General features: G+C 34.9%; 1 protein-coding gene across 3 annotated transcripts in view; it reads right to left on the bottom strand.

The window, feature by feature from the left end:
- Nucleotides 1–16,445, bottom strand: part of POLK (DNA polymerase kappa) — a 67,434-nt gene that overhangs the window by 18,861 nt on the left and 32,128 nt on the right. For all 3 annotated transcript variants that reach the window (XM_044266911.1, XM_044266904.1, XM_044266921.1), the window contains 3 exons: nucleotides 10,386–10,538; nucleotides 6,539–6,670; nucleotides 3,315–3,468 (listed from right to left, as the gene is read on the bottom strand). In XM_044266911.1, coding sequence (XP_044122846.1) covers nucleotides 3,315–3,468; nucleotides 6,539–6,670; nucleotides 10,386–10,538 — 439 coding nt within the window. The remainder of the gene's footprint in view (nucleotides 1–3,314; nucleotides 3,469–6,538; nucleotides 6,671–10,385; nucleotides 10,539–16,445) is intronic.

Here is a 16,445-nt window from a genome sequence, read left to right on the forward strand (position 1 = left end):
TGGGTGGCTCAGTTGGTTGAGCAGCTGCCTTCGGCTCGGGTCATGGTCCCAGCATCCTGGGATCGGGTCCCGCATCGGGCTCCTTGCTCAGCAGGGAGCCTGCTTCTCCCTCAGCCTCTGCCTGCCATTCTGTCTGCCTGTGCTCGCGCCCTCTCTCCCTCTCTCTCTGATGAATAAATAAAATCTTAAAAAATAAAAATAAATAAAAATAAAAATGCTTATTTTGATTTTCACTTGCTTACATATAAAGTATCACTTTTACTGAAGGCACATTTAAATAAATAGTAATTATTTCTGTAAGTTACACTTCTTTAAATATACAAACTCTTAAGGTCTAATCAGATTAACTATAATAATAAGAGTAGGCTACAACCTAATATTACTATTAAAAAATAAAGTAAAAATACTAATCTTGTTTTTACCTCATTTTATTTGCACTTTTCACAACTGGACTGTAAAATATATTTAAATCTATACCAATACTAAAAATGTCCTCATGAACAAATCCATTAATGATTTCTTTCTGGGCTTAATGGAAGAGAAATACAATTTAAATGTATTTATAAAAATTAAGATTAACAACAGAGCTTCCTGATCTCATTTCATAATTTTATTACATATAAATGTTTTCCAAATTGAGGTAAATGCAGAGCCAAAAATTAAACTTCTACTTTCAAGATACATATAAATGCATATTATTTTAGAAATGAACCCTCCTTCTAAGGAGGGTTTTCTAAAGATAATATAAATAATATGACTAACACCAGATTAGTTTCAAATTATAAAGCACATAATATGAATTCAGTTATAGACAAATGTTTTCCAAATCTGAATTCCCAGGCCATACACAAAATAAGCCTTATTTTCAAACTTAATATTAGCTATTACTTAAGTTCTTCAGTTACTTTCATTTTTCATATTCTGGTTTTAAAATGCAGAGCACTGGGGCTCCTGGGTGGCTCAGTAGGTTAAGCATCTGCCTTCACCTCAGGTCATGATCCCAGGGTCTTGGCATCGAGCCCCACTTTGGGCTCTCTGTGGCACGGGGACCTGCTTCTCCCTCTCCTTCTGCTCTCTCTCTCTCTATAAAACAAGTAAAATGTTTAAAGAAAAAAAAAAATGCAGAGCATTTCAGAAAGCATTATGGCGGCGGCACAGCTGAAATGGTATTTGCCTGGCCCCCTTTCCCCCATCTGGATGGGTAAAAGTCAAGGTAAAGAGAGCTCACCTAGTAAGGCACATGTCACATTCATAAGCCCCTTCTACAGAGTTATCCTGTGTTTTGTACCTCATGAGTCTACCACAGTACCCTTAAGTGGGTCACTGATGGAATGCTGGAGTAGGAAGCAAAGCATGCAGTCCAGGTTCTGCCCCTATTAGAGCAGCTGCTAAATGGCCCAGTTACCTATTAATCAATCTGTCTACTTTTCTATTTGGCCTGGCTATACAACTAACGCTAAAGTAATTTCTTATCTGCTTTCTGAAAAAAAAAAAGATCTTTATAATCCCCATAACTGAGGTGATCAGAGTACAAAACTGAGGTTTCTTATCATCTGAAACACTGGGATTAAAGCATCCCATCTTTATATGGGATATATGGATGGTGAGTGCTACAAGGATATGGTATTTCAGTGTCTTACACTGCCTCCTGCTCACCATCCAGATTTATATGGCAAAATAAACATAAAATAATAACAATTATTTTATTTGCTTATAGACAAAATAATTAGCATTATTCTTCCAAAGACGGCACCTTTCAGAAAAGGGGCAAACAGCAGAAAAATGTCTTGGACTTCAGAAGAAGTTACATCAATTCCCTTCTGTGGCACCAACTCACTGTGGGCAATTTCCCCTGGCATTTGTGAAATCAGATATGCTGAAAAGTCCCACCCACAGGGATTTACATATGAGGGGGAAAAAAAGTTAAAACTACCTTAAAAATACAAAATACAGGAAGAGTAAAGTACATTAGTAATTAAGAGTTTACATCCTTCAAGTGAATTTGTGCATAGTATAATAAATGAATATTAGTAGAGAATAAAAATATTTACCTTAGTCCCAGTGTAATTTTTTTTTAACATCTTGTGAGCATAATTGTTATAGGAGGTCTCAGAGAGATGCTCTGATATAACAATATAACAATTCCCCCACCCTCTCTTGTGAAAAGTAAGGAAATAAATTGAGATGAAAGCAAACTGACATTAGGCTTTGTGTGCCTCTTCCCCCAAACAATAAAAATATAATACAAAAGATCATTTGCTCTAAGCCTCTGTGTCCAGGAATTATGCCTGTTTATTGTTTAATGTTTCTATTAAAGAGAGAGACCTGTGCCTTAGAGTTCTAAATAAGGTAGTGGAGTTGTGATTTGATGTCCACACTAAACTTGCTCCGAAGATGTGAGCCCCAAACAATGAGTGTCAGAATGTTATGCCATTGAAGATCCACCATTTTTTCTTCAGGGAAAGTTACAGATAGATTTCCTCACCACTGGCTGTCCCCACCTGAAGAAGGCAATGAGTTGTGCACATGAAATACAGGTGTGGGCTGTGAGCAAACCCTCTGTTTCTACATTTTCACCCAGATGAACTTTGTTCAGAGGTCCATGACAGCTAAGATATTTGAAGTAATCATACCTCTGACAGAGTGTTGAAAGCATTATGTGTAAATAACTACATGGTTCTCTGACATTATTTTGGATAAGTAACAAAAGGGATCATTCAGAAAAAAAACCTTGGGGTCATGAAACTTCTTTATCAGTGTCTACAAAAGAATCACAATAAGGTCTAAGGAAGAGTTGGGAGTCATTAATTTTGGCAAGGTTGAAAATAGTCATAATCACTGTGTAATCAGATCACAGATCATTTTGAAAATGAGGGGGAAAAAAACCACACAATGTTTCGATATATTTGAGACTTTTTAAAAAATCTAATTCCTTTTAACAACCGCAAGAAAAGTCCACCTTAAATAGATAACCTCCTCAGATTCAACACAATCCAACCCTTCCTTAGATCTTCAGAAAAGAACTGCTATGAAATTACTTTACTCAATGGTTCTGCATATTCTTAAACTCTAGAGATTTAACAATCTCATTTGGTTTAAAAGTGATTTAAACCAATCTCTTTGGATTAAAAGTTACAAATTTAACTTAGAAATTCCACTGGTATACTTTAAGTTCCTGATTTTTCATTTTGAATACTTTTTCATTATAAAGGTATACCTAGTTCTATCACCTATGCATGCTAATAAGTTAATTGGGTTAATTCAAAGGGCTTTTTGTTTGTTTTTTAGTTTGATCATTCTAATAAATTGCTTACCATTTTCTAGAGAGTTCCCTGTTTTGATGAAATACTTCCTTTTGTCCTCGGGCCAATTTTGTCTTTCCTGTAAGTGCTTTGTTATATTCAAGTAGGCTTCATCAAGACTCATAGCCATAAAATTGGGATCATAATCAGCAAATATTTCCTTAACCTTCAAAAGGAACAAAATGATTTAAATTTTGCTGCCAAAGCAAAACCCGTAATATAACAGCTGATAAGAAACATTAATATTCTTACTTTGCAACTACAGTAAAAATCCTGCAATCAATAGCTCATGGATTTAGGGAATAAATAATTTATTGCTAGCACAAGTTTGTCCAAAGGCTTGTTAGAATTAAAATAGATCATGAAGGCAGAAGACCATGAAACAGCTTCATCTGATACAATCTCTACTCAGCCACCTTTATCTAGATATAATAAATGACTCAAATAAGTCTCAGACATCATTCTGGTAGGCACAGAAAAAAGGGTTAAGTAACATAATTTAAAGTAACTGGTTAAAAATAGAAATGGGAACAATAGGATCCTGCTCCCCCTCACCTTTTTGTTTATTTTTAAAAGAACTAATCCTTTTTTTAGTCTCCACACCCAGCATGCAGCGCAAAGTGGTGAGTTATTGAACTCAATAACCCTGAGATTAAGACCTGAGCCAAAATCAAGAGTTTGATACTTAATTGACCTGAGCCATCTAAAAAGGAATAATCTTACATAAAATACTATGTTGCTTTAGAAAGTAGTTCTATTTTAATTAATTATAAATATGCACATAAAACTCTACTCAAAACATACATTAATGCATGTATCCATTCAGAAAACAAAGGTCAATTATTGAAATTTGGAATGGAAAAGATGACAAAATCTACAGTGGAAGTCTGTGACTACATTAAATGACAGGGAAAGTCTGGAGTTGCATCTTGAGATAAATAAAAAGATCAGAATTTCCATATGATTCCAGAAACACCATTTATGTAAGATAGTTTTATTATACAAAACTATAAATGTTTCTAACCACTGAAGTATTAACTGAAATAGGAGGAAATAGTTGACAAAATAATATATACATATTTGAAAAACGTATTTGTTGAATTATGTTATCCTTCCATCTAGTATTTAAAATCTGTCTGCTGTATCATGAAAAAAACCTTTTTTGAAGTTTTATAAAATAAAGCTTTTTAGCTTAATTTGATTATGAACAGCTGAGTCAAAGGTAATTTTAGAAAATGGTGATATAAAACTTGGCCAAGCTTTACTCAGAGAGTACCTTAATTAGCTTTGTTCTTCTGGAAGAAACCAATTTTATAATGTACTCAAATGGAATCTTTCTAGTGAAAATGAAACTCTGGAAAGTCTGTAGTTGGCAGACAACGAAGATTATTCTGAATGAGAAGTACTCCCTAGAGACATGGAGTACTCACTAACTTCCTTTTCAGAGGATACTGCTTGAAGAACAAAAATAGACATGTTCCAGTAAAACTCAAGTACTTAGGTTCCAACAGTCAAAGCTGTTCCATTCTTTTGGAAAAAATAAAAATGGGTCTCCTTAAACTTTTTAAACCAAGTCATACATATTAATATACTTAGAGTCAGTGAATTTATGCTGTAGTTCGTTCACATGTAACAACCCATTTGCTATCTGCAAATAAACTATTTAGATCCTGCTCGAATTAGAGAAAGGTTTCTCCAATTTCTGTAACAAGACAGAAGAGAACTAAAAACAATTTAGCTCTCATTATCATATTGTCAGAAGTTTTACTGAATTAAAGCAAGACCCAAAAAATTCCTTCCTACAAGGTCTCTGAAGGATTTTCAAACTTATTGAAAGCGCATAATAGGGACGCCTGGGTGGCTCAGTTGGTTAAGCGGCTGCTTTCGGCTCAGGTCATGATCCCAGCGTCCTGGGATCGAGTCCCACATCGGGCTCCTTGCTCGGCGGGGAGCCTGCTTCTCCCTCTGTCTCTGCCTGCCATTCTGTCTGCCTGTGCTTGCTCTCTCTCCCTCTCTCTCTGACAAATAAATAAAATCTTTAAAAAAAAAAAAAAAAGAAAGCGCGTAATATTTGTGGTTAGCATTTTATCTCTTTCTCATTAGGAATATGGTAAAACAGATAAGCAGAAACCACACTGGAATGTGGCTCCCCTTCTCATCCAAGTACTAACCAGGCCTGACCCTGATTAGCTTCCAAGATCAGAAGAGATGGGGCGCATTCAGGGTGGTATGGCCGTAGACTGGTTCCCCCTTCTTTACCACATTTTCAGAGATAGGCAAAAAGTACTTGCTGCCACAGACCGTTTTTGAAAGAATGAAAAAAACAGAATTTTTTAAAAATTTGGGGTGCATACCATTCCAGTTTGGGGAGGTTTCATTTCTAGAGTACATGAGGTATAATACAAATAAGAGGAGTGAATCTAAAGATGACCTACGTGACCAAATGATAGTAAGGGTTAGGCCATAGATTTTTAAGGGTTTCAATTCAGACAGCAGTCTTTAACACAGTGCATTTTTTTACAGAAGTCTGAAACTGTTTGATGCACTATTCTAAAATTTTAACTGATGATATGTTTTAGCACTAGCTAAATGATAGTCCAGTTATCAAAAACAGAGAAAATCACAATTTTCATATATGACAATTTAGGCAATTTTACTGAGTAATCAGATCTTTATATTTCAGATCTTTTTCAAAGTAAGATGATTCCCTTTTTTCCTTGATTATTGGTCTCTCAAACATTAAAGGCTCATAAGCATCTTCACTAGACTGCGAGGCAAGGAAAACAGTTAAGATAATGGAATTTCATTACTGTCTAAAAATACCTATTATTATTGTGAATAGAAAAATTTATTCACAAAAGAGGTTGAAATTAATGACATGAGTAGATTATGTAAATTATAAATAGGTAATTCTAGAAAAAAAGTATATTTCATATTAAGAAAAAAACACCTAAAGTTAATACAGATTATAATTAAGGCAATTTAAAGTTTTCCAGGTAGATAATTTTCTAAACAGATGAAAAAATATGTGCAAGAGCAAAGATCTGGGAAATAGAAGGGTGTGTTCTGTACACTTAGCTCAGTTTCAATATATGAGCTGAAGAAGTGGTAGGAGGTAAGACTTAAAGGGATAAACTAAGGCCAAATTCTGATGCACTAAGTCATTTGGGCTTGACTCTGTAGGTCACAGGGAATCAGTGAAAGGCTGTTAAGTAAGAGTGCTTCATCAGACTTACCTCTGTACTCACAGCTTGGTATTTGTCAAAGTTTGGGGGCACAATAATAAGTTGTGGGCAGAGTCTTTTAGCAATAAATCCTGGCATGGCTGCACGAACACCAAACCTCCTTGCATGGTAATTCGAAGTAGACTGAAAGAAAACGGACCACATGGGAAAAAATATACAAACCTAAATGGCATACCAATCAATGAGTTCATAAGAAACACATTACTGATGTGCATTTTCTTTTTTTTTTTTTTTAAGATTTTATTTATTTATTTGACAGAGACAGATCACAAGTAGGCAGAGAGGCAGGCAGAGAGAGAGAGGAGGAAGCAGGCTCCCTGCTGAGCAGAGAGCCCGATGCGGGACTCGATCCCAGGACCCTGAGATCATGACCTGAGCCGAAGGCAGCGGCTTAACCCACTGAGCCACCCAGGCGCCCCTGATGTGCATTTTCAAGTCAAGGACATCTGTCTTATAGGCCGCAGTCTTGAATCAAGGTTTGATTTTATCCTATCATGGTATTACGATACCATGACCCTCTCTCTCACAATATGTCTCCATATTTATGATGCCAGGTAATAAACAAGACTAAAAAGAAGGTTCTCTTACATTTCCAATTAACTAAACTTCATTAGCTCTAAGGCATACCTGTAATCTAGTATATATCAAAGTTTGGATGATAGTGGGTGATGTTACATGAAAGTAATAACTATAAAGTAATGTTATATATAGTACAAGTAGTATGGATATTAAATGTAACAGTCTAGAAAGTAATAGCATGGTATAATAGTATAGATTTGGAATTTGCATTTGAAATTTTTCATTTGGAACCAAAGTCAAAGGTTCTATTAATTGTCAGCTAAATTAAATGTCAAAAAAATGAAGTGATGAAAGCTTAAAAGAGCTTTTAAAATTAAATTTTATTTCTTAAGGCTTGAATATATGTTTTGGTGAAAACATTTTCAGTAGGAGATGGAACTAAAAAATTATGAAAGTAAGAAGGAGAACATTACTTTTTTTTTTTTTTAAGATTTTATTTATTTGACAGACAGAGATCACAAGTAGGCAGAGAGGCAGGCAGAGAGAGAGGAGGAAGCAGGCTCCCCACTGAGCAGAGAGCCCGATGCCAGGCTTGATCCCGGGCTTGATCCCAGGACCCTGGGATCATGACCTGAGCCGAAGGCAGAGGCTTTAACCCACTGAGCCACCCAGGTGCCCTGAGAACATTACTTTAAAATCCTGTTGATACCACAATACCACTTATAAAATTTTTTTTTATCACAAACAAAACCTTTGAAATCTCAAGTGAAAATTCAAAGAAATGTAAAACAATCTGTCACATGAAAGGATTACTTCAGACTAGTATCAATTTGCCATTAGTAGCTTTCAGATGGCATTTAAAAAATCTTGATAGTACTCAAAACTATGCCAATCTTTGACAGTATTCTGGGAGAGAAAATGCAGGTGGGACTAGAAAGACAAATCAATGTCTTAAATATAAATAACTCTAATGGAATGGATATGAAAGCTAGTAGGTTTGTGGTAGATTGTAAATCACAGCCACGATACTTTATAGCTCCTCCTATTCAAGGGTGGGTTCCAGTCCCTCATACCAAGTGACTTGTACTGTGACTTGTTTTGACCAGAAGAATATGAGGGAGTGACATTGTGAGTCGTGAAGCCTAGGCATTATGAAGTCTGTAACTTCAGCCTTTGCTTCCTTGGGGATCCAACAACTATATAAAGGTCTTGGGTTAAATTGCTAAATGATGATGTACTATGCGGAGAGGGAAAAGCTCATCGGCTGGAAGCCATTCCAGCCACCTTGGCTGAAAGGCCAAGTGTGTTAATAAAGGCATTTTGGATCCTCCACCCCAGCTAAATAACTGCAGCCAACCCTCGGTAGAGTAAACTTATCCCTAGTGTGCTCTTCTCAAATTACAGAATCATGAGCAAACCACTAAGTACTTAAAGGGGTTTGTTATGCAGCAATAAATAACTGCTAAGGGTCTATGTTTTGACTATGAGTACTAACTTAGAATACTTTGAAGATCCATCAAATTATTCAAAAAAGAATTCTGGGGGCGCCTGGGTGGCTGAGTCTTCAGCCAAGCCTTCAGTTTGGGTCATGATTCTGGGGTCCTAGGATCGAGCCCCACATCAGGCCCCCTGCTTGGCGGGGAGCCTGCTTCTCCCTTTCCCACTCTCCCTGCTTGTATTCCCTCTCTCCCTGTCTCTGTCTCTGTCAAATAAATCAATAAATAAAATCTCCTAAAAAAAAAAAAAAGAATTCTGACTGTAATAGACTGAAATAATCAAACATACACCATCACTACCATTAATTTGTAAATACACTTTTATGAATTTAATAGAACAAAAGCAAATTTATTCCAAATCTCATTAGAAATGAAGTCTATTAGTTGAGTATACAAAAGGGGTAATCTTTGTTTAAATATGGCAAATAATCATTCTGAATTTGGAAGTAATAATTTTTAGGAGGATATAATTCATAGGAAGAAAAATATTTTGCAGATCTAGCAGTGGGTTTAGCTTTAAAATATATACATATGTACACAAAGATAATTTCACATAAATATATGGTGATATATATTCTTTTTGTTTGTTTTTAACGATCTTATTGTTTTATTTGACAGAAAGAGAGACAGTGAGTGAGAGAGGGAACACAAGAACAGGAAGTGGGAGAGGGAGAAGTGGGCTTCCTGCAGAGCAGGGAGCCTAATGTGGTACTCGATCTCAGGACCCTGGGATCACGACCTGAGCCGAAGGCAGATGCTTAATGACTCAGCTACCCAGGCGCCCGGTGATACATATTCTTAAGAAGATTAAATACATTTTTTCAAATATCAGCTGATGATTTGTAGGAAAGGGGAGTAGTCTTTCAGTAAACATTTTTTGGAACCTGGATTGTTAGTTGCCAGCATACTTATGGGAGCAGAGATGATGAACAAATAGATAATAGTTTTATAATAAAATAGTAACTCAGTAGGAATTAGGTTTATAGCTGTCTAAAGCATTGGAAGGAGTTAGGAAGAGGGAAGAACTCTCCTTGTTTCTCTTATATGTTTTTTAATATCAAAATCCATCTATTCCAGGGGCCATTATTAATTCCCCACACATTTTTAGCCACATATAGCAATCCTAGCCATCTTTTTACCTTTCGGTGGTGATAAGGAAGAGCAACATGGTAATCAGAAAAGCAAAGGTTCCAAGTCATAGGAAGAATTAATTACAGCAGTATTCTAATAAAATATATTACCCTAGAACTAAAGTTGGCAAAACTTTTCTGTAAATGTCCAGATAGTAATTACTTTGAGCTTTGCAGATCATATAGACTCTGTTCCAGCTACTCAACTCTGCTCTTTTAATACAACAAACAAATAGGTTTGAGTGTGTTCCAATAAAATTTTATTTACAAAAAAAGACTAGATTTGGCCTGCAAGCCATTGTTTGCAAACCTGCTTTAGGGTAACACTTCCTTTTCTTTCATCTCCAATTCCCTTTTTACTGAAACAGTTACTTAAGAAAAAATACAGCTTGCAATAGAAAAATATAATGCCACTCTACTACTCACCAGGCTTGTAACTTTGGGGAAGTTTTTAAGCACCTCTCTCAGTTAGTTTTTTGTCATCAAATGGAAATAAAAATTTGTACCTCAAGAGATGTTGAAAGGATTCGGTAATTGAGCACATATAAAGCGCAAAGGAAAATGCCCAGCAAACTTGTAGAGCTTACTAAAGGCTTTTCCCTTCATGAATCACTAAGGCTTACTCAAATATGTTAAGGCTTACTCAAATATGTTATGAAATTTCCTTTTTGCCTTTGATCTTTACCTACTTACCAACATACTCATTGATCCTACAGCAATGGGTTTATCCTTCAATTCTGGATTGTCCCTCATTTCTACAGCTGCATAGAAAGCATCCATGTCAATGTGTACTATAGTATTGTTCAGATCCCGGCTCTGTTCCAATTCCATTGCAAATCTGTCAACCTTAATTTTTAAAAAATTAACACATTTTGAATCAACATGCTATTGAAATAGCACCAGTCATAACATTAATCTCCGTTTTAGTAAGTATCTGTCTCTGCCTGTCTATCCACCCATCCATCCATCTACCCTACCACCCACCTATCTATATATACTTGACTATTTTTTATTAAGTCTGATAATTTCTTCTATTTTCATTAAGACATGCAGTTAAATCTCAAATATCATGCACTACCAACATGAATAAATGAACTGCTCCAACTGCTTGCATCAAATGATTCTGCTTTATAAATCTGAAGACCAACTTATTGTAAATAAAAGCTTCTGTTTAGGTAAAATAAACAACTCTCATTTGACTCATAACATTAATGTCAAAATAGAAACAAAGGATGTACAATGAAAGATTATATACTTCTTTGGCATATTATGTTTATGCTGAATAGTATCATAAAAGTGAGTATACCAACCACAATGTAAACATTCCCTCGGTAGAACTGCCTTTATGGGGCTAAAATTTGGTATCCATTAGTCAATATAAATCAAAATTGAAAATTCAAGCTATAATTTATTCTTTCATGAAACACTTCAATTTATATGTCAAATATAACAGTGTAGAACCTTAATCTTTAAAGCACTTTTTATCTCTCTAGTGAGAAAGCACTGGATTGATAAGAAGAAAGGGAAATGAAAGGAAGTAAAAATAACCAAAGTAGGGCAGTAAGAAAAGCGTTTATGTAACAGACATACACATTTTCAAGTGTTCCTTTTTTGTGGCCTCTACTCTAGAGGCTGAAGAAGCTAAATATGTTTCGCAGCTTTCCCTGCAGCCAAGGGTGGCTGGCTGTGTGAGCATTTTGATCTATGATCACTTTGAATAAGTTGGAATACAGAAAGAGCACGGCAAAGTGGCTGGCACATGGTACAAGTTTAATGAATGTAATCTATGACTAAAGGATCAATGGACAGTGTAGAGCAAAACAATAAAAAACAGAGGGGAAGAGAGCCAGATATATAAGCAAGTGGGGTGAGCTCTGGAATGAAAGCAATTTCCATTATGTGGCAATCTCTGTAGCAGTTTTTCTCAAAAATGGAGAGTTACAGGGGTATAATTTGGCTTTTTCTCTTTGTTGGACTTCAACCTTGCTTCCATTCTGCAAATTTTTTTTTCATGGCCTTCCTTCTTAGCATTATAGCGGAACTAGCTTCCCGCTAGCTGCAGGTTAAGCCCGCAACTTCTCTTAGAAATAATCACCCTGAATCCTATTTGTCTCCAGTAGCCACAGTGAGCCTCTAGAAGGTCTGCTCCTGTTTAGGCTGTAACTTATGAATAGCCTGGGGTGCTTGGTACCTTCTTCAGGCTGTTCCTCTGTCCACAAGTCCGTCTGAGTTCTTTCATAAAGTTTTGAAGGGTCAGCTAGATATCTCTCTATAGCTGAATTACATCTGTCCTCCATGCCACAGAATTCAATGTTCTTTACTTGTTTTCCTGCTCTTACTATGCACTTACTGTATTAGATACTAAGTTACGAGTTCCACCAGGAAAAGGACCTCATTTGCCTTCAAATTCTTTCCTTATCAGACAGAAAGAGGTGAGACTCGTAGAATATATATATATATATATATATATATATATATATTTCTGCTTAGAAAGAGAAGGTAGTATGTGTAGAAAAATTTTGGAGAAGGTTGGTCTCATGCAGTGAGACACCATTCTTAACAAATGGAACTTTTCAACACTACTCCAAACTATCATGTAGATTCAAAACAACTACTTCTTCCAGTACCTCAATTATAAATTAGAGAATAGAACCCTGACATTAAAAAAAAAACAAAAGATGTAAACAAATCATGGAGGCTAATGAAAACAAGGGTGGATTAAAACTATTATATGTTAATCCAGAAAGTATACCTAAAATATGAGTCATTCTCATGAGTCATGAGAATAAGGGAGTAGCATTTGAAGTATCTTAACCCATAAATACTGGAAAGGAAAAAGATAATAAATAGAAAGCAAACCAAATGGAAAAAAGTTCTCCTTAGCCCATATAATAATTCTGTGACAGTTTCTTCAGCAATCTATTATCTTTTCTGTGCTTAAAGTGCAAGTACAGTTGCCAAAAGGAAACCTCCCCACTGAGTGACTCACACATTCCATTTTCCTCTACTCTCATTAGTCACCCTTGTCTAAACACTTTTTCCTCTGCATCTACCAAATGCACATCACCCTGCTTTTTTCAAATTCCTTCTACTGAAATCTTCATTAATGTTTTCCTTTCTTCCATTTTCCCTTCCAGATGACTTTCAAGTTCTGATCTGAGCCTCTAACATGTATGTTATCCCTTTTGCCATGGTTCAGAACCATGGTTAAGAATAAGAGCTTCTTGTGGGTTTCAGCTCTGCCACTTACTAGCTACATGATAATGGGCAAGTTAACCCTCATTCTTACTTTGTTTCTAAATTTGGATGAAACCAACCCCTACAGGTTAAAGAATTAAAAGGGGTACTCATGTAATGTAGTTACCCAGGGATATGGAAAGGGCTTAATTATATAACCTATAATTTTAGAAATAGAAGTGACATTTATTGAGTATATCATATGTGTTATACAATATGTTAAGTACTTCTTATGTTAACTTCTTATGTTAACTCATTTAGGGGTCAAAATAATTCTGAGTTACTAATTATTATTCTCATTTTAGAGAGGAGAAAACTAAACCTCAGTAAGATGCAGTAATCTGTCTTAAGCCACACAGCTGGAAAACCTTAGCAGTAGACCTGTAAAGCAAGTTGCTCCAAAGGCTGTGCTCTTTCCATTATTTTATGATGCTTCCCTAAAATGGATCTTAAAAAGTCTTTAACACTCAAGTTCCAATAGTGTGTTTTATATCAATATTATGTTTTATTTACTTTTTAAAAATCCCCTTTTTTATTACATTCAGGAGATTATTTCAGAAATACTGTTTTTCACTTTCTTAACTTATAATTACCCTAAAAATTGTTCAGGAAAACTGAGTTCATAAAACCAACTGTTAAAGTGGTCAAAATGCACTGATTTGCTGCGTAGTTGCCATTTAATACAACATGGATGGTTGTCTATTCAATTTATGACCCCATGTTATAACAAGATGTTTTGGCAGCTATAAAAATGATTGCATCTTTAGCAAGTCTAATGAGGATAGGGTGGAGAGGAGAATAGGTTCTGAATAAACTGTGGGAGTTCATGCCAACAGAGGTTAGTTACCACATCTTGACTAGCAATAATAGTTCCTACCATCACAGCACACATAATAAAATCTATTATTTGGAAATTGTATGACTCTAGAACAGAATGCATTTCCCATGAAAACCTCTCTTTTTCTCAGATCTTTTTGATTCCTTGGGATTTCCTTAATCCTCTCCCATTTATACAATTTCTTTAAAAGGAAGTTCAACAAATGAAACAATTTAACAATCAACATAGAACATATTTCCTGCCACTCCCTTTGCAAAAGATGTCAGAGAGTCTCCCCAGAAATAGTAAACTAAAATTGTAACAAAATGTGAAGATCTGTTATACAGTATATGGTATTTTCTAATCCTTCAAATTATTAGTATATTTAAGGATATGAACTTTAAAAAGAGTCAATAGCAAAAAGTTATTTTATTGCATGATTCATATGCATTTTATCTTTAAAACTTTATTACAAAAAAACAAAAAAAAACCCCAAACTTTATTACAGATATTTGTATAGATCAATAAAACTTACCAAAAAAGAAGTTCTAAAAATAAATTGCCAAGAATTAATATCAATTTAAAAACAATATTATAGACAGATGGGATATTACCTTGTTGAAATGATGCTCAAATTTATTTGAAAGAAACAACATATGAGAAAAAAATTTTTAAAGAATGATAGTGAAGGAGAATATTAAAGTATATTATTATCATTGAATAACTAAAATTGCATGGTACTGATATAGGAAAAGATTCAATTGAATAAGAGAGAGAATCCAGAAACGAATCCAAATACAATGAGAATTTCGTATATGGGAGTACCTCACTTCAATTCAGTGGAGAAAGGACTCAAGATTGAATAAATTCTGTTGGGACAAATGAATCACCATTTAGAAAAAAATGATACTATTAGGGAAAATGTAATATTCACCATTTAAGAAAAAAAGTACTTAACACCTTACATTAAAACAAATTCTAGGTGGGCTTGGGTGGCTCTGTTAGTTAAGCCTCTGACTCTTGATTTCGGCTCAGGTCATGATCTCAGATGCATGAGATTGAGCCCCATGTCTCAGTCTTTATGCTAGGCAGAGAGCCTGCTTAAGATTCTCTCTCCCTCTCTCTCTCTCCATCTTTCACTCCTCCCCTCTCCCTCTCTTTACCTCTAAAACAAAACCAAAAGCAAACTCAAAATGGACTAAAAACAAGCAAAATCTAGAAAAATACTAAAAGAACCTATAGGTTGCTTGTAAGGAATAATTTTCTATGCTTTCAATACAAAAGCCAAGAAAAAAAAAGTTTTTCAATACTGCTGTTTTGATTACATAAACATTTAAAACTGTATAGGGGAAAAAAACCCTGCATGATTAAAAGGCAAACAACATATTGGGGAAATATTTACAGCAAATGGCAGAGGAAAAAAGTCTTTAAATTTATAAGATGTATTAATCAAGAGAAAGATATATAAACTCCTCTAGAAATGCAGGCAGAGGATACTATTTTGGATTGCTCATTGAACCCCCAAATCCATTCTCTCTTGCTTTCATAGTAATAGATTTATATCTGGGCATATGGTCACCCAGCTGGAAAATATTCTGTACAGCTTCTCCTGCAGTTAGGTGTGGCCATGAAACTTAAATTCTTGTCAAAAGAATGTGAGCTGATGTAATATGTGCAACTTCTCTTTCACTTGTTGAATAGCAAATTACTCGCCTTTAATTTTTTTTTTTTCCCCTCGCTCTTTCTTCCTTACTGGGGGCTGAAATATAGACTAGAGATAATCCCATTCTGTCAATCCAGGTTAAGAATAAATAACACTTAGGGTTAGAACAACCCGATGTAGAACCGGGGTCCCAAAATTACTATGGTGAGCAGAACCACCCAATCAGTTGAGACTACTTACTATTACATGAGAAAGAAATAAACTCTTATCTGATTTGAACCGTTGTATTTTGGAGTCTCTTGTTACAGCAACTTAGCCTATATATTAATAGAATAAAAAAGGCAATTCCAATAAGAATGAAATATTAATGGCTAATATGAGAGAACACATGCTTTCTCTTTTATTATCTAAGAAGGACACACTAAAATAACCATGGAATAATATTTGGACACTACAAGAAAAAACTAAGAGACTGATAAAATCAATAAAATCTAGTTTTAAAAACAAGTATGTCGAAAATGTAAAACTGTATCATCTTTGGTGAAAATAACAGGACAAGAGTGCAAACATACATAGATAAGAATGATTATCAAAAGGTTATATATAAAACAAAAACCTGAACCCCTGGTGGGATAAGGTAAATAAATTCTGGTACCTCGATATAGTAGATCTAAATGACTAAAGCACAAAGAGAACTTTAAAATGATGCACTAAATGATAATTTGAAAGACTGAGGCAAGTGATCTTTTGTCATGATAGCAGACCACTTAACACATAAGTTAAAAAAATTAGTTTGCACTCTAGGAGAGTATATATGAAAAAAAGACACATAGTTTGATAAAAAAAGACACAAAATTTATGATTTCTGAACTCTATCATGAGAAGAATTGCTGCAAAATATTAACATAGGATAGAATATTAACATAATTTTATCATTATTAATGGTCTAAAGTGCTTTGTTAAATTGAATCAAATTTTGATAGAGGGCAAAAACTGTCTTTTTAAAAAAATATTTTATTTATCTATCTATTTGACA

Source organism: Neovison vison, chromosome 1, assembly GCF_020171115.1.
Source record: "Neovison vison isolate M4711 chromosome 1, ASM_NN_V1, whole genome shotgun sequence".
Taxonomy (NCBI): domain Eukaryota; kingdom Metazoa; phylum Chordata; class Mammalia; order Carnivora; family Mustelidae; genus Neogale; species Neogale vison.